At 45.8% G+C, this 26423-nt stretch overlaps 2 protein-coding genes across 4 annotated transcripts in view; one reads left to right on the plus strand and one right to left on the minus strand.

The window, feature by feature from the left end:
• Nucleotides 1-472: 472 nt before the first annotated feature.
• The window catches only part of HEPACAM (hepatic and glial cell adhesion molecule), a 31243-nt gene continuing 5292 nt past the window's right edge, over nucleotides 473-26423 (minus strand). Inside the window, exons 1-7 of one of the 3 annotated variants that reach the window (XM_033205845.1) lie at nucleotides 16839-17353; nucleotides 5916-6257; nucleotides 4917-5198; nucleotides 4530-4623; nucleotides 3966-4039; nucleotides 3609-3679; nucleotides 473-2666 (exon numbers count right to left, since the gene is read on the minus strand). In XM_033205845.1, the coding sequence (XP_033061736.1) occupies nucleotides 2364-2666; nucleotides 3609-3679; nucleotides 3966-4039; nucleotides 4530-4623; nucleotides 4917-5198; nucleotides 5916-6257; nucleotides 16839-16923 (1251 nt within the window). In that variant the 5' untranslated portion in view covers nucleotides 16924-17353 and the 3' untranslated portion in view covers nucleotides 473-2363. Of the gene's footprint in view, nucleotides 2667-3608; nucleotides 3680-3965; nucleotides 4040-4529; nucleotides 4624-4916; nucleotides 5199-5915; nucleotides 6258-16838; nucleotides 17355-25577; nucleotides 25721-26423 lie in introns of those variants that run through there. The other 2 variants (XM_033205847.1, XM_033205846.1) reach the window with 2 other exon arrangements.
• HEPN1 (hepatocellular carcinoma, down-regulated 1) lies at nucleotides 978-1921 on the plus strand. The gene is given in 2 exon segments (XM_033205848.1): nucleotides 978-1046; nucleotides 1049-1921. Coding segments are annotated over 2 exon segments (276 nt in total). The 3' UTR covers nucleotides 1256-1921.

The following is a 26423-nucleotide window of genomic DNA, read 5'->3' on the forward strand; positions in this document are numbered from 1 at the left end:
ACATGCTTCTCCCTCTGCTTGGAGTGTGTCCTCTCATACTTTTGAAAACCAGATTAGCAAGTCTTTCTAAGAAAGACTCAACTCAGGTCTGTTCTTCTCCAAGATGCCTTTGCTGACATCTAATCTACATGCTCCCAGAGCACCTTGTATCTACCTCTGCCATTGCATTTTACACACTATATTGTAATCATCTGTTTACTGATTTGTCTTCCTGACATAGTTATGCTGTATCAGCAGTGTCTAGCACAGGGCCTAGTCCATAGCAGATAAACAAATGTCTGTTGAATAAATAAAAGAACACCTGAATAAGCAAATGAATGAATGGGTAAGTGATTCTGGAATGGACAATTTGGGGTTTGGAAAGAGGGTAAAGGATGTGAAAGAAAAGCAGAAGAAAAAACGGGAAATGACTGGTATATTGAAGCAGCTTGTTTTGTTACCCTTGTTTACGTGGAATAAAGTTGTCATTTCATTTCATCAAAAGTTTATTGAGCATCCAGTATGTGCTAGGCACTCTGCTGGATGCTAGTAATACAAAGATGAAGATGAAAACAACACAAAAACAAACAAACAAACCCCAATTCCTTACTAACCCCTCCCCACCCCCAATTTAAGGCAGATTTGGCTTAAGCCTGGGAAGCTGGCCCCTCAGGGATTCAGCACCAGGTATGGCATGCTCTCATCTCACCCTAACCTTCACCTGTGCATCTCAAGGCTGACCAGCAGGTACTCCTCCAAGTCCTGCTGCCTCTTCCACCTTCCTGAGAAACTTTCCCCTACATTCGTTATCTCATTATGGATGAGGCACCTGGGAAGTTTAGGGGCATTGTGAAGGCACACCTGCTCAAATGAGCCTGGGGAAGTGCCGAGGGACAGGGAGCTGAGACAGGCATGCTGTTGGGGTAAGGGCAGAGGGGGCAAACTAGAAATGTCAGTGCCTTTGGGGCTGAGACAAAACTTGACCTGGTGTGTAAGTGATGGGTAATGGGAGCCTTGGAATAGCTCCATGGGATGATGGAGAATCAGAGCTGGAGTTTAGGAGGCTGGGAATGGGCCAGGGATGCAAGGACCCTTGGAGGCATTAAGGAGGAGGGGATGGAATACACAGAGGGCCTCCTTTTCTTTCAGATTTGTAATTGCCCTCTCTCCTGACACAGTAGATTACTGCCACTCCTATGAACTGTTCAATAGGTGGTGGCATGGGCATGTCCTGGCTACACAGCAGCCCAGTCTCTTTATTTTGATGTTAGTGTGATTAGGGAGTCTGCCCTTGTTCTGTGCCCTGGGACCCAAGCATGTGGGAGCAGGGCAGATGGGTGGCAGGAGGCCAGGGGTTGGATCATGTTCCCCTGAAATGCTGGGAAGCAATAAGCCTCCTACCCCCCCCCCGCGCCACCATTTTTCTGGAGATTAGGACTTATTCTCACAGCTAGAGGAAGCTCAGCAACTTTCCTGAGGACAATGATTGTTTGAAAGGCTTGTTTTGTAAGGAAGCCAGGACGAATGTATGAGTTAGATGAGCTAAAACAGTTCCTCACTTGGTCTAGTTTTCTGGGCCAGGGGAGTAAGTGGAATTCACTTCTCTATACGAATAAGCCCATCCATCTCTTCTGTTCATGAACAGAGACAGAAAGAATGCTTGGCATGACATGCCTCTGAGGGAGGCTCTGGGAGGAGGCCAAGCTGGCAGGTTCGGGTTCTTTGCCTTTGCTAGGGCCTAGGTCAGAGGGAAAAGAAATGTACTTGCACCCTTCCCTCACCACCTCGTAGGTCCCCAGGTACCAGGTGCCCAGGGAAGAAGGCCTTCACAATGATCCCCCAGCTCAGAACAGCCCCTGCACACCCAGTAACCGGCATCTGGCTTCTCCTTAGCTTCGTGCAGCTGTGGATTTTGGGAAAGTGGCCTCTAACCTGCGCTTGCCAAAAAACAAAGTGCCCCAGCGCTCAGGCATTTGTTCAGTGGGAAGGGTGGCGGGTGGGAAACAACACAGCTCCCTGGGAAGCACACAGGATAGTCACGGGCGGGTTAGGTTACTGATGTTAGTTTCCATAAAACCCTTTTGGGTGTTGGGCCAGAAATTTAATAATCTATGTGGTCCTAAGAGGGCACAACCTATACCAAGTGAAAACACAGCCTGTAAACCGGAAGGAAGTGCTCACCGGTTTCACCACCTCAACACTGCCGCCTCCGCGCACCCGCCTCCGTCTGCGCATGCTCATACACGTCCACACCCGAGACACCAGCGCCCCCTCCGGGACCTCCCCTAGCCCCTAGCGCTCCGCGCCCCGGCTTCCCAGCCCCAGCCCTCCCCCGGGCCTCTGGCCGCAGACCGCAGGCGCCTCTCAGGGGGTCCCGAGGCGGCTCAGGCGCTGATCTCCACCGGGCCGGCCTCGTCTTGCTCGCGGATTATGTGCACGCCCGCAGTCCGCAGTGTGCGCGAGGCGCTGCTCGAGCGGCCTGGCGAGCTCGGGGCCCGGGGCGGCGACGTGTGCGTCCGGCCGGTGGCTGGGGAGCGCGCTGGGGAGCGCGGGTAGCGGCGGGCGGAGCGGATGGGCAGCCCTGGCGAGCGGCCGGGCACTGCGGGCGACACGGAGTAGCCGGGCGGGCCGGGCTCCGTCGCGCTTCGAGGCTCCGGGGATGGGTTCTCCTCGGGCTCCGGGGAGTCCTGCAAGGACACGCGCCGCAGGGGTCAGGGGACAGTCAGCCCAGCCTGGGAGCGCGCCTGGTGTTAGAGCTTGCTCGAATTCTGAGGGGAGGGACCCAGTTTCCCTCTGCACGCCCACCTCCTGGAAGGCTGCAGGCAGGTCTGGTTTTCCTGGCGATATGCCACACTGAGCATGGGGCCTCCTAGCATGTAATAGGTGTTCAGTAAATGTTGAAATGCGATGATTTGAGTGCTTTTCCCCTTTACTCTCTTCTTTCTACCCATCGTGGAGAGCCTGGGACAGAGTTAGTTGTGGAGTACTGGGGAAAACACCAGAACTGGTGTCCAAAGACCTAGGTTTGACACCTAGATCTGCCACTCATTGACTTGTTTAATCCTGAGCAAGTCATTTAATCTCACAGCCTTGTTTTTTCTAATCTCTAAAATGTGCATGACACAAATATTTCACAGGGTTATTCTGAGCACTGTAAAGCAGGGGTCCCCACCCCCAGGCCGAGGACTGGTACTCCTCTCTGGCCTGTTAGGAACAGAACGACAGAGCAGGAGGTGAGCGGTAGGCCGGAAAGCAAAGCTTCATATGTATTCACAGCCACTCCCCATGGCTTGTATTATCGCCTGAGCTCCTCCTCCTCTCAGATTAGTGGCTGCATTCAATTCTCATAGGAGCACAAACGCTATTGTGAATTGCGCATGCGAGGGATCTAGGTTGCACGCTCCTTATGAGAATCCAATGCCTGATGATCTGAGGTGGAACAGTTTCATCCTGAAACCACCCCCACCACCATCCATGGAAAAATTTTCTTCCATGAAGCCAGTCCCTGGTGCCAAAAAGGTTGGGGACTGCTGCTATAAAGGGATAGGAATATAGTACGGCTCCCTAGAACCAGGCATATGGGAGGGGCTCACTGCATGTTTCTGGGTACCCAGCCCAGAGCTGCTCACCTTGTCCTTCAGGATATAGAGTGCCATGGGGTTTTTCCGTTCCTGATCACCACTTCGAGGGAGGGTGTCTGCTGCACAGGGGAGAGAATTGGGTGGCCGGACCAGGTACAAACTCTCCCCACCAGCCGGCATCTACTCTCTGTGCTTCCCAAATGGCCCGCCACAACCTCCACAAACATATCTGAATATCCTGGCTCCTACCTTGGCCAAACCTCTCCCTCCTCTGCAGTCTTCGTGCAGTTGGTGGGGAAAGGGTCCCTGCAGAGCTGTTTTCCTTGTCGCCCAGTTCTGCCTTTTCCCAGCAGCCCACTGATCTGAGTGTTGATGGGATGGGTGACTGGGTGGCTGGGAGCTCACCTTCTGGTTTCATGCGGTCATCATTCTGATCCATGTATTCCAGGGAGTTTTGCTTCTCTAGCTTCTTCTGTTTCCTGTGAATCAATCCAGCCCCACCATGAGCCGGACTACTGAATATGAGCAGAAGATCTAGCGGGGACACAGGGAGGGATCTGATGGCCATAAAAGAGGCCTTGTGACAGGAAGATGGCTGGGTACAGTTCATGAGCTTTGGAATGAATCACATCTAGCTTTGCACCTTGAGTCTGTCACTAGCGTTGTGACTGTGGGCAAGTCATTTAACCAATCCTAGTCTCAGTGTCATTATCTGTTAAACTGCAGATAATCATACTTAAAAGGTAGCAGGCTAATCACAGCCACAGTGCCTGGCCCCAGAAAAGGTGGTTGGCAAGCGAAAAAACTATTGTTAGTGGTGCTGTGGTTGTGGGGGCTTGGGAGCACAAGATGCTGTTGCATACACAATGGAAGAATGGACCTCTTGGGAAGAGATGCAGAGCCCTGGGATGAAAGGCATAGGTTTGGGATGGATTGAAGGACTCAGGTGCTCAGGAGAGTTACCCAGACCTTTTGGAAGGTTTCCAGCAGGCACAGACTGTCACCAAGGTCACAAGGAGGAAGATGCCTCCTGTAGACAAGATGATGTAAAGGGAACTTCTTCCTAGGGGGAGAGAGAAGCAGAGAGTCAGGAGGGACTTCAAAGGGGCAAGGTGTGGTAAGCAGAACTTCTGCCATGGAAGCAAGAGAGGGGGAGCCCCAGGCTGCATGCCTTGCTGATGCTGGTGGTGGAGCTTGCACAGAACCCACTGCCCACCTGTTGGTGTCCTCCATGGATAGTTGGCCTATCGCTGTCCCCCTCCCCCCAGTGACATTCTCTGGGATGTCCTCAGTCCCTCATGGTCACCTGCCTCTTGGGGCTTTGAGTCCTAGAGGAAAGCCTGCAGGGAAACTCACTGTATACGGTGATCTTGACAGGCAGGCTGCGGCCCTGGCTGATGGGGTTCTCTACCACGCAGCTGTACAGATCGTCGTCCTCCATAAGCACGCGGGTGATGGTGAGCACCTTTTGGTCCGGGGACAGCAGTATTCTCGAGTCATTGAGGAGGGGTTTGCCATCCTTCAGCCAGGTGTAGCTGGGCTTGGTGCCATTCTCGTGTGAGCAGTTCAAGGTGAAGGCCTCGCTGAGTTCCAGCACAGTGGTTGAAGCCACCAATACCTGTGGCCTCGAAATGGGCACTGAGCCACAGGAATGGGGGAGCCTGTGAGTCATTGGCTAAGAAGTGTCTCCCTTCCCCTTTTTAGCTCCTTGCCTTCCAACACACCTTTAACACTACCTTCCAACTCAATCTGTGGGCTGAGAAGACTTCAGACATCCTAAGTCCAGTCCTTTCCCATCACTTACTCATTTGTTTCACTGATTATTTATGGAGCACCAACTAGGCATAGTGGGTACAATGCTGAACAATGCAGACATGGTGTTGCCCTCATTCCCTCTTTCCAAATGCCTTCCCATGAACCCTGGGCTTTAATGTCTTAAACAGACCCAGCCAGGAAGATATTTTAGTTGGGCTAAGCCTGGGTCCTACTGTTTAGGTTCAAATCTTGGCTCTATCACTTCTAGCTGTGTGACCTTGGGCAAGTTATTCCACCTTTCAGTGGCTCACTTTCCTGATCTGCAAAATGGGGATGATGATATTAACTATCCCCAGATTATTATAAGCATTAAGTGAGTCAACATATGCAAAGCACTTAGAATAGTTTCTGGCACATGACAATCACTCTACATGTTAGCTGTGCTGTGCCTGTCTGCCAACTTCTAACGTCCACTTGCCTCATTCTCAGCTCCCAAGTGCCTTTTGGGTTGGTTTTCCCTTGGTCTAGCTGGTGCGCTGGGCAGACCCTTCCCCAGTCCCACCTGCCAGTCTTGCCTCTTTCCCTGCCAGAGCACTTTACCATCTACAGTAAGGTTGATGGTCTTTTCCCCAGTGAAGGTGTCGTCAGTGATGGAGATCTCAACCTCATAGGTGCCCTCATCAGCCAGCTGCAGGTCGCTGAGAAGCAGGGAGCCATTTTCAAAGAGCCGGATACGATCTCGATAGTCAGGCCGCAGGGTGCCGATGACCTCCGTGCCAATGGACTGCACCACGGTCACTGGCTTGTCCCGCTTCAGCTGCCACTTCACTACAGGCCTGTCGCTGCTGGTACTGCTGTACTGCACAGAAAGCAGAGCCGACTTCCCCACGGTGCCGTGGATCAGGCGCACAGGGCTGGTGATGTTCACCCCCTCCAGGGGGTCTGTGAACAGAGGCCCATGAGGAAGAGGGAAGCATCAGACCCTGGGCTCCTTAGCCCACTCCCAACTTTAAGTCCTCTGATCTCCCAAGGCCTCGCCTCTCTGGCTCTGTACTCCCTGCCACTCCTGGCTTCTTAAGCCTGGGTGTTATGTCCTCCCCCATGGTAGCTCTGTGCACTTCTACCCCTTTGTTCTCTCTCACAGCCATCTCATGGCCTTCAGTCCTTCTTCTACCTGGCCCTTTGCCTCTCTGGCACTTCGTCCATTGCCTTTCTGTTGTGGAAGAGTCTAGCACACCCACACCCTATGCGCTCCATTCATAAAAATATTGGACATCTCCTATCTGCCAGACACTTTTCTTTGTCTTTAGGATATATCAATGAGCAAAGCCGACAAAAATCCCTACCCCCATGAAGCTTATAAGTCATTAGACCTCTGGGTGAATTTGTCAGATCTTCTCGATTGGGGATTGGGAGGATGAGGAGATGGAGAAAGCACGGAACACAGATTCATAAAGAAAGGAGTGGGTCATGAGACAGTGGAGTAAAGGGAAAGCTTAGGGGCCTGAAGACAACTTGACCACTTTCTAGTTATACCAAGAGCCTCCCCCGTCTTTTTTGCGGATGTATGTAGCATCTTACTAGGCCCACTCAGTGCAGAACAGTCCTACAACTAGGAAGGTGGTTTTGGGAATTCACCCAAACTCCAGCCCAATCTGTACCCCTAGAAGAGGGATTTGGGATGGGCAGAACAAAGAGTTTAGAATCAGAAAAGCTTTTTCAGGCTGGGCTCTACCTACCTCTTACTGGCTATGTGGATTTGGGTACATAATCATTTTAAGCCTCATTCTTCTCATTTGTAAAATAAGGATAATAATAACAAGGCTGGGCACGGTGGCTCACGCCTGTAATCATAGCACTTTGGGAGGCCAAGACAGGAAGATCACCTGAGGTCAGGAGTTTGAGACCAGCCTGGCCAACATGGCAAAACCCCGTCTCTACTAAAAATACCAAAAAATTAACTGGGCGTTGTGGCACGCGTCTGTAATCCCAGCTACTCGGGAGGCTGAGACACGAGAATCGCTTGAACCCGGGAGGCAGTGGTTGCAGTGAGCTGAGATAGTGCTGCTGCATTCAAGCCTGGGTGACAGAGGAGGACTCCATCTCAAAAACAAAAAACAAAAAACAAAAACCCAATAGCAACTGCCTTATCAAGTTCACAAGATTGGAAAGTACAATATGCATATTTGTCATTGTCATATAGCAGATAGCACACAAAATTGAGCAGAGTTTTGGGCCCTATTATTGATACATGACTTAGGAGGGTCCCATCTCCTTGGAGCTCAGATTTCCTATAGATAAAAGGAGTAGTAGGCTGGATGGTCTCATTGGTTTGTTCCAGCCCTGTAATTCTGGGATTTTACCACTTGTCCAATGGATGCCCTATCCAGAGGGCATTTCAGAGACCTCTTAGGAGCTTTGGGACCTGAAAAGATACTGCTATTTGATGTCACCTGGCCTTGTAGAGCAATCCTACCACCCGAAGGAGGGTCTTCTGGAGAGGACGCCAGTTGGGAGCTGAGCTGAGTTTAGCTGAATAGGCACATACATGCCAGATTCTCAGTCCCTCTGCACCCGCTGCCGCTTCCTTTGGCGGTCATTCCCTCTGAAGCTCCCTCTTGCTTTCTCACCCTTATTTCTCACTCTGCTGCTGCTGCCATTCAGTGCTGAGGAAACCGAGCTGTACCTTTTCATTCCTTATTTCTCTCCTTGTGCTTAGAGGGCCAGACCAAACCAAGAGGCAGTTAAGCTAAAAGGTTGGTGGTGAAGATCAAAGCAAATTTTATTTACTAAACATATTAGATCAATTTTTGGAAAAAGTGTTTTGCTAAGTAGTAAGCTCCTCATCTTTGGAAATGGCCAAGGAGAGCCCAACTGGCTATTTTTACACTTTGCTGGGCCTCAGCTTCCTCCTCTGTACATTGAAGTAGCAAGACCAGAAGATCTCTAGGGACCTTCTTAGCTCTGACTTTTATTTTTGTTTTTTGAGACAAGGTCTCACTCTGTCACCCAGACTGGAGTGCAGTGGCACGACCTTGGCTCACTGCAACCTCTGCCTCCTAGGATCCAGTGAACCTCCCACCTCAGCCTTCCAAGTAGCTGGGACCACAGGCATGTGCCACTATGCCTGGCTAGTTGTGTGTGTGTGTGTGTTTTGTAGAAATGGGATTTCACCATGTTGCCCAGGTGGCTGGTCATGAACTCCTGAGCTCAAGCAATCCACCTATGTTGGCCTCCCAAAGTGCTGGGATTACAGGCGTGGGCCACCACACCTGGCCCTAGCTCTGATATTCTACGATCCGCTACCTGCCAGGAATGTTAGAATGATAAAACCTTAAAAGTGGAAGAAACAGGCTGGATGTGGTGGCACACGCCTGTAATCCTAGCTACTTGGGAGGCTGAGGCAGGAAAATCACTTGAACCTAGGAAGTGGAGGTTGCAGTGAGCTAAGATTGCACCACTGCACTCCAGGCTGGGTGACAGAGCCAGACTCCATCTCAATAAATAAATAAATAAATAAAGCAGAAGAGACAGTTCTACTGATTAAAGCTGAATGTGTGAATATCATATGCTTGCTGTTGAATGAAAATCTTAATTTGGGGCAAGCAAAATGAACACCATAAACTATTTTCAGACTTCTAAAAATTAATGATACTTTCTTCCCACAAAATCTTAAATAAAAACAGACAAATGAAATATGGTTCCATCTCACCTGCTTTGGTAGAAGAGGGGGTGGGGATGAGTCCTGTCCCCCTCAATAACCCAAGAAGCAACTAGGAATCCCTACTGGCTATATGCATCAGATTAAAGTCCATTTGACCACATGATCCGTAAGGTTTCTTCCAATTCTTAATTTTTGTGATTAAGAAATTAGGTCCAAGGCATGGCTGGATTTAGAAAAGCAAACTTTCAAATTTCCCTGAGTAGGCAAATAGGCTTTGGTATGTATAACAAGAGGTGGTCCTGAAAAAACTCATGAGCTTTATTAAAGGCCACTGGGGTGATGATCAAATAGCTAGGGAACATCTACCTCCTTTCTCGGGACCCAGTGTGCAGTAGTATGCTATGTACGTGAGGGTTACATATGCAGAGGCATCCTGGAGTTTAGTAAATTGGTGTGTGAAAGGAAAATAAATCTTGGGGCTCCAAAATCACTAAGCTAAAGGGAAAAGTCAAGCTGGGAACTGTTATAGCAAACCTGCCTCCCATTCTATTCAAAGTCACCCCTCTGCTCACTGAGATAAATGCATATCTGATTGCCTCCTTTGGAAAGACTAATCAAAAAAAGAAACTCAAAATAATGCAACCATTTGTCTCTTATCTGCCTATGACCTGGAAGCCCTCTCCCCACTTAAGAGTTGTCCCACCTTTCTGGACCGAACCAACGTTTGTCTTACATATGTTGATTGATGTCTAATGTCTTCCTAAAATGCACGAAACCAAACTGTGCTCTGACCACCTTGGGCACATGTCATCAGGACTCCCTGAGGCTGTGTCACAGGTGTACATCCTCAACTTTGGCAAATAAACTTTGTAAATTAACTGAGACCTGTCTCAGATATTCGGGGTTCACAGGTATAATGACCCCAAGCACCAAACTTTGAGGATTCTCATTTCCTTTTTCTAGAGTCTGGACAGCGACAACCTCAAAAACAAGTGGAAGGGATTTCCCCTTTCGCTTCTATCTTCTGTCACCTCCTGGAGCTTTCCTGGCTTCCATGCTCTCCTGTCCCATCCAAAATCCTAGGAACCTTTTCGCTATGTATTTCTCCCTGAAGCCTTTCTGCCAATTTAAAGTTGATTTATTCTGGATAAAAATATTGGAGGAGTTATGGCCTATAGATTGCCTGAGGCCTTACCCTCCTTTAGATAAGTCCCCTCATCATGCCTGTGAACATGGGCATGTCCGTGGGTCAAAAGGATGTATCACATGTGTTCATAAGTGAATGAAGGAGTCTTTCTTGAAAGCTGACAGAGCAGTTTGCTGAGCAAACACTGTTTCCCAAAATCTGTAGCCAAAATCATGCTCTGTATTAAGTTCAGGGTTCCACAACTTTCAAGGGACACAGAGAACTGGGACAGGAGCCAAAGCATGACACAGAAATGAGGAAATAGCTCACAACTAAGGTCCAGAGTGGAAATAAAAGGACTAGGACTGCTCAACCTTGAGAATCGATTAACTTAATCATTGTCTCCAAGGCATCATAATGTAGAAATTTTCTGTTCCCACCAGAGGCTGAAGAAAAGAAAATGAGAGCTCAGCAAGTTGTACCTTATCAACCTCAACAATGCAGTACTGGAGTAGGTCAGTGGGCACTCCTCAAGTAGGATTTTGAGCTGCTGTGATACCGGGGAATGTCAAACTTTAGGGTATAAGAATGCACCTGCAGATAGCCTTGGCTTTTCTTAATAGGGTAGTCCCTTATAGAAATCACCATCCACTCATTTTTATGTGTTCCCTTTCCTGAGCCAAAGTTTCCTTTCACCACTATTTGTCTTAAATTTACCTTTTAAAAGTGCCAATGTGGGTAGTGCCAAATATGTGTTCTAGGACTTGGTCTATACACACCTTATCCATATTCCTAACACCAAAGGCTGCTGCCATGTCCCTTTTCATCTGAAAAGTTTTTGGTTTAGTTTGGGTCTGTCTCCACAAAGAAGTCTCTTCATCCTTTTGGCCATCATAGATACCCTTCCTTGGGCTTTCTCCAAATGTATTATTTCCTTTTACGGTGTGGTAGCCAGAACTGCATCTAATAATCCAGGGCAGAACACCTCGGTTTCCTAAAAGGAAAACATATTGTTTCTGCTTTTGGTTTTTAATATTATTCCTAATTAATGAGGATCTGAGAAAACTACCCCCTTCCTCTGCTGTTACTGTATAGGTGCCTCACTTATTGTGTGGATGTTGGGGCTGCTGTGTTGTATTCTTATGTTGTTATCCTGTTGAGGCCTACAAGTCATTTGAAGTGCCAATTATTCAGGGGTGTGAGAGAAAACCAGGAAACAGAAGCTGTGAAGAAGGCTTTTGGGATCCAGGAAGAAAGGAGCTGGTAGCTTTTTATCTACAATCTAAGGAGTGTAGATGTTCAGGAATGTGTACCTAGTTAATAGGTATCAAGATGGCACACAGAGATTTATCATGTTTGTGGACTGGAACAGTCACTCTTGTTAAGCTGTCAATTCTCCTAAACTGATTTATAGTTTAATACAATGCCAATCAAAATCCTAGGAGGTTTACTTTGTGATCTTGACACAAAGATAGACAAATAGATCAATAGAAAGTCTGAAAACAGACTTAAATATTATTGCTCAAATGATGACAAAGGTGATACTGCAGTGCAGGGAGAAAAGTTCTTTTCACAAAATAGTGCTGGGCCATGTAGGATAAAAATGAATTGACCCTTACCTCACACCGTACACAAACATTACCTTTGGATGGATTGCAGATCTAAATATGAAAGGTAAAACAACAACGTTTGAAAAAGAAAACAGACTATGCCGTTGACTTGAGGGCAGACACAGATCTCTTATAAAGGACACAAAAGTGGTAACCATCAAAGAAGGAAATGATACATTAGACTCAATAAAATTAAGAGCTTCTATTCATCAAAAGATACTATTGTGAAAATGAAAGGCAAACCATAAAGTGGGAGGAGATATTTGCAACACATATATCCTATAAAAGGCTCATAAGCAAAATATATAATTTAAACTCCCACAAGTTCACAATTTTAAAGAAATTCAAACAACACAATAGGAAAATTGGCACATTAATTTTAATAGAAATGCAATTTTAAATTTTTTTTTTTCTTCCAGCAACAAGGTGTCACCCTGTTTCCCAGGCTGGACTGCAGTGGCGTGACCATACCTCACTGCAGCCTCAAACTCCTGGGCTCGAGAGATTCTCTTGTCTCAACCTCCCAAGTAACTGGGACTACAGGAACACACCACCACATTCAGCTATAGGGAAGAGGTCTTACTACATTGCCCAGGCTGGTCTTGAACTCCTGGCCTCAAGCAAACTTTATGCCTTGGCCTCTTAAAGTGCTGAGATTACAGATGTGAGCCATCATACCAACCTTAAACCAGAATTTGATACTAGTTCATACCCACTAGGATGGCCAAAAGGAGAAAAAGAAAATACAATTATTGGGAAGATATGGATCATCTGAAACTCTCATACATGTTGATAGGAGCGTAAACTGATACATTCATTTTTGAAAACCGTTTGGCCATATCTATGAAAGCTAAACACACAAACACCCTATAATTAAGCAATTCTACTCCAAGGTATATCCCCGAAAGAAATGCCCATATCTGCTCTCCAAAAGACATGTACCATTATATGATGCATAATAGTAACAACTCTATTCAGAAAGCCCCAGTGGGGCTAAGTTGGTTGGGTTGGTTTGGAAACAACCAAAGTGTCTATCAAAGTTGAATAGAGAAATAAATTGTGGCATATTCATACAATGGAATACTATACAGCAGTGAGACCAAACACACTAAGACAACAACATAGATGAATCCTACAAACTTGATGTTCAGACATAGAAGATTGAGTACATATGATACCACTTATAGAAAGACATGCAAAATTAATTTCCATTAGAAGTTAGGATACCACTATAATCCCAGAGGGAAGACAGTAGTAACTGAGATAGTATGAGGGTGATTCTGAGGTGCCAAAATGTTGTTTCTTGATCTGGGGGTTGATTACATGGGTTTGTTAACTTTTTAAAGGCTCACCAAACTGTATCTTTATGCTAAATGTACTCTCTTGTATATAATTTTTAATAAACAATTTTTAAAATGACAGCACCTGCAATGTGGGGGTGAACTTGGGGCTAAAGAGCATGGAACCCAGGTAAGAGACTTGTTTCTATTGGGTGCCTAGAGGATGGAATCTCTTGTATTCCAGACAATAAAACCATGGAAATCAGATTACCTAGATTTATGGCATGCTGTGCCTATGTCTGTCAGTTAATGTCCTGGTCTCTAGAAAATTCTTATTTGAACGTTTCATAAATTGGAATTTAAGAATTGGGAAATAAAAATGATGAATTTAGAAAAGCTTCATTTGTCCATGTCAGGGCCAGAGTGTTAAAGACTGTGTGCTCTGTGATGCCTCAGGGCTAGCTTGGTAGTGTCTGCCATAGTACAAGATTAAGATAAATCTTGGGGAGCCAGGGCCACATGGTCCAGTCTCCCCTTTAGTGCCAATCTTAAAAACTACATTTCCCAGCCAGCTTCCCTTGCTGTGAAGTATGGCCATTTGACTGAGTCGTAGCAAAGAGAACTAGTGCAAGTGATACATATCACTTACAGACTTTGTTTAGCAAAGTCTTCCTTGTATGTCTCTCTATTAAAAAAATAAAATAAAATTCTCTACCTGGAAGAAAAGAAGATAAACCTCATGGTGATCTTTGGAAGCCCATGTCAAAGTTGATTGGCTTGGTCCCTGAAAAACTTCATGGAGTAGAGTCCTTCCTCTTCCCAGGCCTAGTCTGAAACTACAATGGACTATCACATAGTTAATGCTGGGAACTTAAATTTGGAATTTATTGTTCCCAGAAGCAGACATTTTCCTAAATAATATATTAGGGATGGGAGGGATTCCTTCTAGAATCTCAGCTCTCATTACTCTTTAGTCCACAGCAGTACAATGGCCTCTCCCAGCACTTACCTCTTATCTATCATAGGTCATTAATTAATATCCTATTAGCATAACTTACATTATATATATATATATATATTTTTTTTTTTTTTTTTTTTTTTTGAGAAAGGTTCTTGCTCTGTCGCCCAGGCTGAAGTGCAGTGACATGATCATGGCTCACTGCGGCCTTGACCTCCCTGGTTCAAGCAATCCTCCCACCTCAGCCTCCTAAGTAGCTGGAATTACAAGCGTGCACCACTAGGTCTGGCTAATTTTTACATTTTTATAGAGATGGGGTTTCGCTATGGTGCCCAGGCTGGTCTCGAACTCCTGGGCTCAAGCCATCCACCTGCCTAGGTCTCCCAAAGTTCTGAGATTACAAGCATGAGCCACCACTCCTGGCCACATTTAGAATGTTTTGGTGTATTTACTAAGTTACATTTTTCCACATACAATATCCTTGATCACCTTTTGTTTTGTCCCAGTCTTACTGACTGACGTGATCTTTCTGTCATTTTTTTCCTTACCATTTGATGACCAGAAAGAGTTTAGGGTCATCTCTGCTTTGTATATTTGTGTCGTTCCTATTCTCAACCCACTATCTCCATACCTTCAGCTCTCGTTATTTATTCAGCTCATTTCTCGTCATTTCACCAAAGCCAACAGTAACTTCTTAATTGCCTTATCCAATGGGCTCTTTCAGGTCTTTGTCACATTGGATCTCTTTGACACATTCGATGGTGTTGATTTACTCCTGAAAACTCTCAACTTGCTTGATTTTCTGGACTGTACCACAGGCTTCTAGTCCTTCTGTCTCTCTGACTGTTCCCTCTTTGTCTCCTTAATAGGCATTTCTTCCTCTGCCTTCCTCTCCAAATCTTGAGGTTACATGATGTTTCATTTTCATCCCATTTTTTCCCCTCCTAAGTAATATTATCTATTTTTATTGTTTTAACTCTCACCTATGGGCTGACAGCTGCCAAATACCTCTCTCCAACCCTGACCTCTCTGCCACTCAACTCCAGGCTATATAACATCTTCACACAGAAGCCTCATAGGTATTTCAATCGAAACATGTATGATACTCATTTTTTTGTTTAAGGTTTCACACAGCAATCCTCCCTCCCTAAATCCTCATACTTCCTACAGGTCACTAGCTCCTGACTTTACCTCTAGAACATTTTCTCAGCGTGCCTCATTCCCTCTATCTTTATTATAATTTCAGTCCATGTTATTTCTCTTATTTCTCTCCTGATCTATTGCAATAGCTTTTTGACCTGTGTTCCCCTCAAATTCATACGTTGAAGTCCTAACCCCCAAGTACTTCAGAATGTGATCTTATTTGTCAATGGGGTTACTGCAGATCTAATAAGAAGGGATCATAATGGAGTAGGGTGGACCTAATCTAGTATGTGTCCTTATAAAAAGGGGAAATGTGGACACAGACATGCAAACACGGAGAATACCATACCACGACTGGAGTGATGCTGCCACAAGTCAAGGAATTACCAGAAGCTAGGAGAGAACCCTAAGGCAGACCCTCCCTAGAAGCTTCAGAGAGAGCATGGCCCTGCTGGCACCTCGATCTCCCACTTCTGGCTTCCAGGACTTTGAGATAATGCATTTCTGTTGTTTAAGCCACTCGGTTTGTGGTATTTTGTTACAGGAACCCTAGAAAATGAATGCAAACTTCCTTTCTTATTTTATTTGCCTCCAGTTTCCCCTGCAATGGCCCCCTGCAGACTGAGTAAGCTATCTGAAAGGTATGTGTAACCCTGACAGTCCCCAAATTAAAAACCACTCACTCCACCACCTCTCAACCCCCAGATTATGAGTCTGGTTTACAAAGCTCTTGCCTAACTCAATTCATGCTTTTCTCTCCAGCAGTGATGAACTGCCGGGCTCCGACTAAACACTTGATGTTATTTCAAGCTGTTGACCTTTGCTCATTTCCCAACCCTAACACCCACTTATACTCCTACCTTTTTTCCCCATCTTTTAAAATTCAGTGCACACATTCCTTCTACCAGAAAACCTCCCCCTGATATTCCCACACCCTGTGTCCTACCCTACCAACCCCCCCTCCACCAGCACCACCTTCCCGGATGGGGTAGGTGACCTTTCTCTGATTGCTATGCATTCTCTGCATAATTGACTTATGATAGTTCCTGCAGTTTAGTAAAAAGATCACTGCATCTGTTTGCCCCACTAAGTTGTGAATTCCTCGGCACTCTGTAACTGTGTGTGTGTGTGTGTGTGTGTGTGTGCATGCATATGTGTATGTACTCATAAATAGGTATACTTAAATAAGATCACTTCTCGAAGGATTGGTAGGGGCGGTAGAGGAGGTAAGCAGCTATGGAGTGGAGTGAATTATGGATAGGTGGGTATGGCTGTCCCACACTAGGAGGCTCATTATCTCCAAAGATTCTTTCATCTGCCTTACTCTTTCACACTCAGGGAGGCCAGAGTCGGGGACTGGGGAGGTACAAAAAGAAGATTTCCCGTACCCCCGCCCCTCAAGCCCCACCACAATCCCTTGGAAAGAATGCCGGACTGGCCCACGCCAACAAGTCATCCCATACGACATGGCCCAGTGCCCGCCATCTAATGTACTGAATGCCGTGGGAGCTCCAAAGTCATGCAGCCTTTTGGGGGAAGGGGGCAGGGGCCGCGCGGGAGGCACACGGAATAAAGAAATATGTTCAACACTAATGCCTGAATTCCCTGAGATGCTTCCCACGGCAGCTGAGCTCTCCCCCACTCCCGCCCCAAAGGCATTCAGGCCCTCCACTCTCTCCTCCCTCTGCTGCAAAAGCCCCGGGTCCTTTCTTCAGACCCTTTCTTACCCTCTGGCCTCCTACCTGTCTGGATCAGAAGAAGGTAGACAAAAGGAGCGAGGTGCAGGGCCCTGGAGGCTCTGGACAGGGCTCCCCTTTCTCTCTTCATTTTGGATGGCGTTCTCCAGCTCTAGTGGAGACAATTAGCATGATTTCTCCACTCTGGGCACGTCCCCTTTGTACCACTCGGAGTTTCTCTGCCCGAACACAACCCTGCCAACTTCCCTCTGAATACACAGAGCTCTGTGTATTGCTGGACTTGTTCTTTCCTCTCCCTCAGACCTGACATTTTCTAGTTTCCTAGCCCTACATCCCCAGTTTGGAAGCGGGTATCTGCTTAGGAGATAATCTCCAACTCAGGTTCCACCATGGGGGGCACCAGCAGCCCAGCAGTTGGTTGCTTGTTGGTGCTGAGTCCCACTACCTGGGGAGATGAGGATCTGGGCTCAGAGCACTGAGCTGGGACACACACTTAACTGGACTTTGTGTCCCAACCTACCCTGTCTCCACCTCACAGTCCTTCTCCCTGAGGAGGAGGGTACATGCCAGGACAGACCTCCAATAAGCTCTGAAAGGGAGGGAGAAGAGCTTTTAAAAAGCTGGGAAGTGAAAGACTCCAGAGAATTGCTGAAGAAATGGAAAACCCCTGTTCCATCCCAAAGGAAGAAGACTGGAAAACAGCTTGAATTCTATTATTTTTGCACTTGTCTTTCTCTGGCTTGGAATTTTCTCTTCTATCATAGAACCACATAGATACTGGAGACCTCTTTCCAGAAGCCACTCTGTTCATTCCCCTGCTTTCAGCCAATTTTCTAGAACATGTCAGAGCAAAATGAAGGTAATGTCCTAATAGCCAGCATCCTAGGGTTCTGTTATCAGCTTAACAGCCTAGCTGTGAGCTCCTGCCTGGAGGCTGTGAAGAGGAGAAACACCCTAGCTCTACTCTGACCCCCATTCACGTGTTCACACCTTTTCATGATGGCGGCCAAGGGCATGGATGCCTAGTAACTGTGATCTTGGGATGGGCTTGCAACCTCTTTGAGCCTCCAATTTCTCATCTGTAAAATGGGGAAATAATAGCTTTTTTTTTTTTTTTTTTTTTGAGACGGAGTCTCGCTCTGTCGCCCAGGCTGGAGTGCAGTGGCCGGATCTCAGCTCACTGCAAGCTCCGCCTCCTGGGTTTACGCCATTCTCCTGCCTCAGCCTCCCGAGTAGCTGGGACTACAGGCGCCCACCACCTCGCCCGGCTAGTTTTTTGTATTTTTTAGTAGAGACGGGGTTTCACCGTGTTAGTCAGGATGGTCTCGATCTCCTGACCTCGTGATCCGCCCGTCTTGGCCTCCCAAAGTGCTGGGATTACAGGCTTGAGCCACCGCGCCCGGCCTAATAGCTTTCTTGAGGGGAATTGTTGGGAGGATTGATGAAGATTTGGTACAGAAGAGTACCTAGCAAATCTTTTGTTACAGAGATGACATTTTAAACTTTTTACAAATCGCCTTTTCTTGTTTCTTTTTTCATTCATGCTGGGATCTTTATATTTTTGGGAGACCAAACTTCACAACTTCCTTCTTGATCATCCCTAAACCCTGGTCTTGGTTTTGTAAATGCAGCAATTATCTCTCTAAATATTCTTTTTACATACTGGAGAAAGCCTGAGTAGGTCAACTTTCCAGAACTGAAGCATTATGACATAGCCCTTCTGAGCCTTGGCAGAGGGAGAAGAGTTGGGAGGCACTGAACTTCACAGAACTCTCCGAAAACATTCTGAAATATATAAAGGGGATTCTTTTTTCCTTTTGCATTTCGGTGTTTATGACTTTTCCCTAGACAACTCAAGGCACCTTTCTTCCACTGGAAGAGCTAATGTTATTATAGCAGTACACAAAAATAAAGAGTCAATATTCGGCTTCTGACATTTAAAATAGCATTTCAAAGTCCATAGTAAGATGAAAGGCTTAGCCAGTCTTTGTAAGTGACAAAGGAGTATTCTAATTTCTTTTATCTACCCCTTGACATATCATAGATCAGCCTGTGGACTGGATCTCAGAGTCCTTCTGGAGTATAGATAAATGGCCCCTTTGCCTGTGATAGTTGGGCCTTGAGGCTTATGGATGGGAGTAAAAGGAGGATGCGGTGTTTGGAAAATAGAAAGCCTGCAGTCTACCCTTGTTATCCTGAAGCACTGTGGAAAGAAAAATGTGCTAGAGGGAGACTAAGAGGATCTAAGTTCTCAATATCCCCACTTCCCTGCCCCAGAGGTGGCTCTTTATACCTGCAGAGAATTTGCAAGGGTTTCTAGGTTTCCAGAAGCCCTTGAGGAGACTCAGAAGTGCCGAGAGGATAAAGAACTGGCAGGAAGCAGAAGACTGAGCAAAGGCACTGCCATGTATGGGGATTCTGAGGCCAGAGGCAACAGCTGGGGCCACCTACTGCTGTGGTGGGAGCCTCAGGTAGCTCACCAGGCCAGGAAAAAATGTTGACTCCGAGTAGAGACTGGTGGGAAACCTGAGAATACCACGCAGGTCCATAGACACCATCTCCCTCTGTTGCCACAAGGTTACTTCAGCCACACCACCTATATTTACCCCAACTCTTATTAGAGAGGAGCTGGTATTGGGAGAGGACATTGGAAAGACTGCTTGAACAATTGCCTGAGCTGTCCAAGCAGAGACTGAGCTACCTAAAGACAGTGTGAAAATGGTTGGATCAGACTGGGCTTACTGAGATGGAGTGATATTTTCCTCTGCTACCCTGGGGGGTGAGAGGCTCATGTGGAAGATCACAACAACTACAAAGACATAAAGGCATTCCCTTTCCTTTGTACGTCTGAATGTATACAAGGAGCAATTTTGCAATCTTGCTTCCAGTGAATGAGTAGGCCTTTAGAAACTTATAATCATCTACTTATGTGCCTTTCTCTCCTAACAAAGAGTTCTTTGATTTAAGAGCTGTCTTATTTGTCTCTCTGTCCATAGTACCGAATACAGGGCAGGCACATAGTAGGTGCTCAACAGGCAGTTGCCAAATATTGAATGGATAAGCCCTTGCCTTAGTTCCTTTAGAGGGGCTTCTCAAGCAGCTGGACAACTGGGGGTTGGGGGGGATGAGCAAGGGAGTGAGGCTACAGTTTGTGGACACATATGAAGCACCCCTTGGGAATTCCCAGAAACAACCGGGGCTCACTTTGAGTGGGGACACTGATCCAATAGGCAATTGACTTACAGAAACACAAATAACAGCCTCACACATGACGCAGAGTGTTTATCTCAGCTGTCTTGGCTCGCCTGATGTTATCCTTCCTTGTGTTCTTTGAGTTTTTTCCTCTGGGTGTGTCTGTCTCATGTAATTGTTGATGATGCTGGCTGTTTTATTTTTTTTAAGGGATCTTCTGACTATTAATGTCACATTTCTTTAATGTCAAAAATATATTTATATTTGTTAGTCCACATGTCCAATTTTTGGATCAGAAAGTGTGGTTATTGTGGCCATTTCCTCATGAGCCTGCAAGTCTTTCTGGAGCAGGGAACGTAATTCTTCACTCCTCTGGGTCTCCCCATGGGGCCCAATTCTGAGCTCTGCATAACGAGGCTGCTCCAACAATGGTGTCGACAAACTGCTTGACTGATGGCAGTCATCCCTTGCTCAGCCAAGGCCCACGGACCTGCCTTTCCTGAGCACTCTGACAGATTCATTTCTGAGGGCACTGTCCTCTTCTGAGCAGCATAGCCCAGTTCTCTTGGCCCCTTCGCTGCACACAGTTGCTTCAGAATACTCCTTATTTGGAAAGCCCTCTGGGGCTCTGGAATCTGGACTTCTCTCCCCTGCAACAGTGGCAGCCCTGGCTGCTGGTCCTCACACCTCTGCACTGAGCACCCAGACAGAGCCCCTGCAGCTCAAGATGGAGCACCTCAACACAAATGCATCTACCAGCAGAAACTCAGAAGTATCTGTCTCTAGAATGGGAGGAAGGAGGAAGCTAGTGATTTTAACCGAATCACCATCCGATGCAAATCTCTGTGAGAGCAGGCCAAAACAACAAATAAACAAACAAAAAAGGAGGCTAAGAAATTGTAAAACTGAACTCTATCTTCTGAGAACTGAAGGTCTTGTAACAGTCACAGAGCAGCGGACTCACTGTGCAGCAAGAGACACTTATGATAACCTTGTCTCACTTCTCCACTTTTTCAGATGAGGAAACCAAGGAGTAGCGGGGTTAAGTAATTTGCCCAAAGGTAAATGGCTATCTACCGATGGACCCTGGACTCCCAATATTACTTAAAAACAAATGAACAAGCAAAAATCATTTAAAAATTACTTAATAGTAAAGGCAAGAAAAAATAACACACACATGAATGACATGTGAATAAGTACCATTTTAAGTAATTCTACTATTAGAAGTAAGAGTGTCCCCACCCACCTGGCCTGTTCCTCTGTCTCCAGGGAATAATGGTAATACTACAAGAGAGGTTTAGAAATCATGCTTACTAATAATATCCCATCAGTGGTGACTTTTATGTTTAGCATGCCTCCTCCTCCCCTTCATTCACTTCCTGCTATTAATTGAGTCATATCTGTCTCCTCCACTAAATCCTGAATCATTATTGGTAGCAGAATGAGAAAAAGCCTTCCAACTAATGGCACCAAAATTCCTGTGAGTGAGGAAATTTTTTTTAGCGAGAAAGTTACCTTGATATGCCACATGAAGTAAAAGGTAAGACCTTGAGCATTAAGAGTCAAGGAACACAAAGATAAATTGCTCCTTGTCAGAAATAAAGAGGAATTTGGGGGCAAGGAAAGTACAAAGAGAAGAGAGATGAAGACAGGAAGAGGGGATGGTGGGGAATTGAAGAAAATTTAAGAGCAGCTTGCATTGTTACACTGTATACCTCCCCTCCTTTGTCTTCTTCAAAACTTCAACTTGAAGAAAACTTCTTCTTGAAAACTTTACTACACTCAAATGCAGTATGTATGTGTGCTTCTAGCCAATAAAATATGGCAAAGGTGATGGGATAGGCACTCTCTTGATTAGGTTACAACATGGAAGACATAAACCAGAGAGAGATTGTCTAGTGTACTACCGTGGCATGAGAGGCCCCTGTGGCAAGGAACTGCTGGCCTCCTCTAGGAGTTGAGAGCAACTGTCAGTCAACAGCCAGCAAAGGAAAAAAACAAAAAACAAAACAAAAAAAGGAACCTTAGTGCTACAACCACAAGGAACTGAATTCTTCCACAGCCATATGAGCTTGGAAGAGGCCCCCCACCGCCAGGCTTCAGAAAGGAACTTGGACAGCTGACACCTTAATTGAAGTCTGGTGAGAGACCCTGAGCAACAGACCTATCTAAGCTGTGCGTGAACTCCTGACCCAAAGAAACTGTAAGAAAATAAATGTATTCTGCCAGGCATGGTGGTTCATGCCTGTAATCCCAGCACTTTGAGAGGCTGAGGCAGGTAGATGGCTGGAGCCCAGGAGTTGGAGACCAGCCTGGGTAACATGCAAAACCCTGTCTCCACAAAAAATACAAAAAATTAGCCGGGCATGATGGTGTGTGCCCAGTGACTCTGGAGGCTGAGGTGAGAGGATCCTTTGAGCCCAGGAGGTTGAGGCTCCAGTGAGCTGAGATTGTACCACTGCACTCCAGCCTGGGTGACAGAGCCAGAACCTGTCTCAAATAATAATAATTCATGTATGCTGTTTTAAGCTGCTAAATGTGCAGTATTTGTTATGTAACATAGAAAATGAATACAATTAGCATGTGTGCATTTATACTGACAAAGAGGACTGAGTTCTAGGTTTGGTACAACATGGTATGGAAAAAGGACGGCATATGTAGAACTGAAATGAGTTCTAAAGTGACTAATTCAGGTGAAGCAGGAGAATGGAGTCAGGGATGATCTTGAAAACCTAGGCCTTCAAAATTTTGAAGAAATATTGGTATCTTAATTTGGGTTTCCTCAGAGGCAAATCCTAAGTCAAGAAGTCAGATAGTTTATCCAAAAGGTAATTGCAGCAGAACCAGGTAGTATATTGGGGGAATGAAACTGGAAGGAAAGGAAGCCAGTAAAGGCTGCATATAAAGCAAATCACTATTGTGGGCAGCTAGAGCTTATTCTTCCTGGAGCCCCGGGTGGTAGTAAAGAATATGCCTCCTAGGGGATAGGGAGCTGGGGTATTTATCCACCAACTGCCATCAGATATGAGCTAAGGGGCTGCTTCTGAGGGGTAAGGAGAGGTTAATTTCTGAGGCTTCTTACCTCCCTGTTCTGTTTTTCTCTCTCTCTTTCTCTCTCTGTGTGTGTGTGTGTGTGTGTGTGAGAGAGAGAGAGAGAGACAGAGAGAGTGCTACTCTGCATTTGACACAGTTAACCACTATATATATATATACACACATACACATACACACACATATATATATTTGCTTATTTATTTCTTCCAACCCTATCTTACAAACAAGAAAACAAACTTCTGAGAGGTCAGCAGCTTGCTGAGGTCACATAGCTGTTAAATGGCAGAATTTGGATTAGATCCCAGACTGATCACCAAAAAAGCTTAGGCTTTTGACCCACCCCTAATGCACCAGTAGGAAGTCCTCCTCCTGGTATAAGCTTTTACCGTCCAGGACCTACTCCCTGACTAAGCTCTCTCCCCACTCCTTGGACCTGCTGGTATTGGTGAAGGTATTTTCTTTATCTTTTTTTTTTTTTTTTTGAGATGGAGTCTTGCTCCATGAATGCAAGTGGCATGATCTCTGCTCACTGCAGCCTCCACCTCCCGGGTTCGAGCACTTATCTGCCTCAGCCTCCTGAGTAGCCGGGACTACAGGTGCCCGCCACCACGCCTGGCCAATTTTTTCGTATTTTTAGTAGAGATGGGGTTTCACCATCTTGGCCAGGCTCGTCTTGAACTCCTGACCTCGTGATCTACCCACCTGGGCCTCCCAAAGTGCTGGAATTACAGGTGTGAGCCACTGCACCTGGCCTAGTGATGAAGGTATTTTCATTTTTATTTTTTGTTGTATAAATCTATATGCAAATGGTACTGGTGTTGTCTCTACCACATTCTCCTAAAGGACAGAGGACTCAGGAGGCAAACACCAGTCAGAGAATTTGTAGAGCTGCAGCACATTGCCTGGGAAACAACGAGTTTGTATGAGGCTTTGTGTTGAGAGGAGGCAGGCCCCAGCTCCTACAGCAACCTCTGAATAAGAGACAGATTAGCCAGCTCCCTTCAGAACAAAACAAGCTTTCTGTATGCCTGGACAGTGAGGAATGGCCCCCCTCCAAGAACCTTTGTTTTCTATTCGTTTTCTTTCTAAAGTTCTCCTAGGTGGTCCTACTCTGGGGGCCTCTGAAAAACATCAAATAGAGAGTAGAAATGGAGTCAAAAGGCACCTTCATCCTAAACATTGGTTTTGCTGGCTGCAGATTTCTGTAAACACGAAGAGTTACTCAGATGAAAAGGGTTCTGCAGAGATATGGTGTCTCCACAAGATGTGGAGTTTGTTGGGAGAAATACATGATCCCGGGGGTGGCATGGGGTCCTGGGTAAATTTTGGAAGGGCAGCAAAGAGATGCTCCCATTTCTCTACTGAAAACAGGAGAATATCAAAGTCTTTTATACTGAGAGTAAATATTTGATTTTTGAATAGAATTCCGGCCCCCTCAGAAACTGAGAGGGACTCAGGCTTGTGTCCATGGTTGCTAAACGTGCTCTATTCAGCCACTCTCCAGAGGAACAAAGAGGAGAAATTAATTGGCATTAAAGGGCTGGAAAGATCCAGCTTTTGCTGACCTACTTAAGATGCAGCAAGGACATTCTGGAGAATGTCTCTGGAGTTCTGTTCTTGTAAAACTTCAGTGCTCAAATACAAACAGGTTGAAAAATCATGGGAAGCCACAAATTACACCCCAACTCATGAAAGGCTTCATTGTTTCCCTTCTCCGAGATCCTCAGATGGTGTTGACCCACCAACCGAGTCAGGGGAAGGATTCGCCACCCTCTGCGGTTGTTCACCCTTCTACCAAAGAGGGGGGCTCAGAAACGGGAATCAGCTGGCTAGCATCTGATAATTGCCTACTGTGTGAAGAACACTCTGTGTTCCAAACATTAATAAGAGTGGTGGGATATGGAAGAGGAGGAAGGCGGCACATTCAAAAGTAATAGATGACACGATCCCTGGATCCCTGTCTAGGAGCTGAAATATATTATAGCCAGGAAGGCTGCGCCTACATCTATAAGCAAGTATAATTGATAAAATATTTGCATTGCTCTTTACAAATTATCTTTTAGAATATTATTTTATTTAACCTTCTAACAACGCTGTGCAGTGGGATTTATTTTTTCCTTCATTTTTTCCAGGAGGATCATAAAGCTTAGAGAGGTTAAATAACCTGCTCCAAGTCACACATTTTACAAGTTGGCACAGCCTAGACTTATCTGTGCTTCCTGTCTAGTGTTCATAATGCTGTACCCCTGAAAGAGGTTGCCTTCAGCCAGGCCCAGAAGTAAAAACTAAGTAGGGAAAGGAGAGTTCGGAAACAAGATGTGAGAAAAGGGATCAGGCAGGTGACAGGACCGTAAAAAACAAAGCTTAGCAAGGGAAACAGAGCCCGCACTGGTTAGGCCAGGGACACTAAGAAGATAGATTTGTGATACATAGGATTCAACATGTGGAGGAACCATATTTCTTCAAGGCCCTAGCTAAGTTGTTAGCAGAGGTGGCTTGAAGACAGCCCCCGATTTTTCCCCTTGTTGCAGTACTTACAGGATTTGGCTTTGTCTAGTTTAAAGATTCTTGCCAAAGTCAGGCCTCCAAGATTCTGCATCTGGTTTGTTGCCCGGCAAACTAAGGAATGTGATTCGTCAAGATCATCTGGTTGTAAGTGCCTGAAGTTCAACTGGAGCTATCTGAAACAAACAGGGAAGAATTTCTTGCATTATGTAAGAAAATTTTTCAGGGAGCAGGAATAACTGGAAACAAGGCAGTATGCTGTATCTGTACTGCCAAATATAGTAGCCATCAATTAGCCCATGTGGCTAGTGGCACTGAGGAAATACATTATAAATTTCATTTAATTGTAATTAAACTTAACACACGTATCTAGTGGTTAACATATTGGACAGTGCAGCTTGTCATGCAGGCAGGAGAAGAAGACTCTTGATGGAGCTAGTTAAAAAATAATCTTGGCAAAGGGCTGTGGCTTAGGTCACATGCACAGCTCTGGATCAATCACTGTAGCAAGGAGACTAGAACACCATCCCAGGCTGGGCCATGTACTTAACCCCACAGTCACAGGTGGGGCCATTGCTAGAAAAAGTGGGAGAAGAGATGCTGGGAAGACAAATCAAAATCTTCTAAGGTTTTATGACCTCTATCTTGCTTCCTAAAAGTATATTAGCAAGCATTTACTGAAAGTCTATTATGTATGACATATTTTACATACGTAATGTTACTTCTCACAAAACACAAACAAACCCTGAAGGGTCAATTATTATTACATATGTTACATATCTAGAAATAAAGACTCAGATAATGTGACTTGACCACAGACAGTAAATTGCAGAACTGGAACATAAGCCCAAGTTTGTCTTTAAAACGCCTTTCTCCACT

The sequence above is a fragment of the Trachypithecus francoisi genome, unplaced genomic scaffold (genome assembly GCF_009764315.1).
Source record: "Trachypithecus francoisi isolate TF-2019V2 unplaced genomic scaffold, Tfra_2.0 Lachesis_group8, whole genome shotgun sequence".
In the NCBI taxonomy this organism is placed as follows: Eukaryota; Metazoa; Chordata; class Mammalia; order Primates; family Cercopithecidae; genus Trachypithecus; species Trachypithecus francoisi.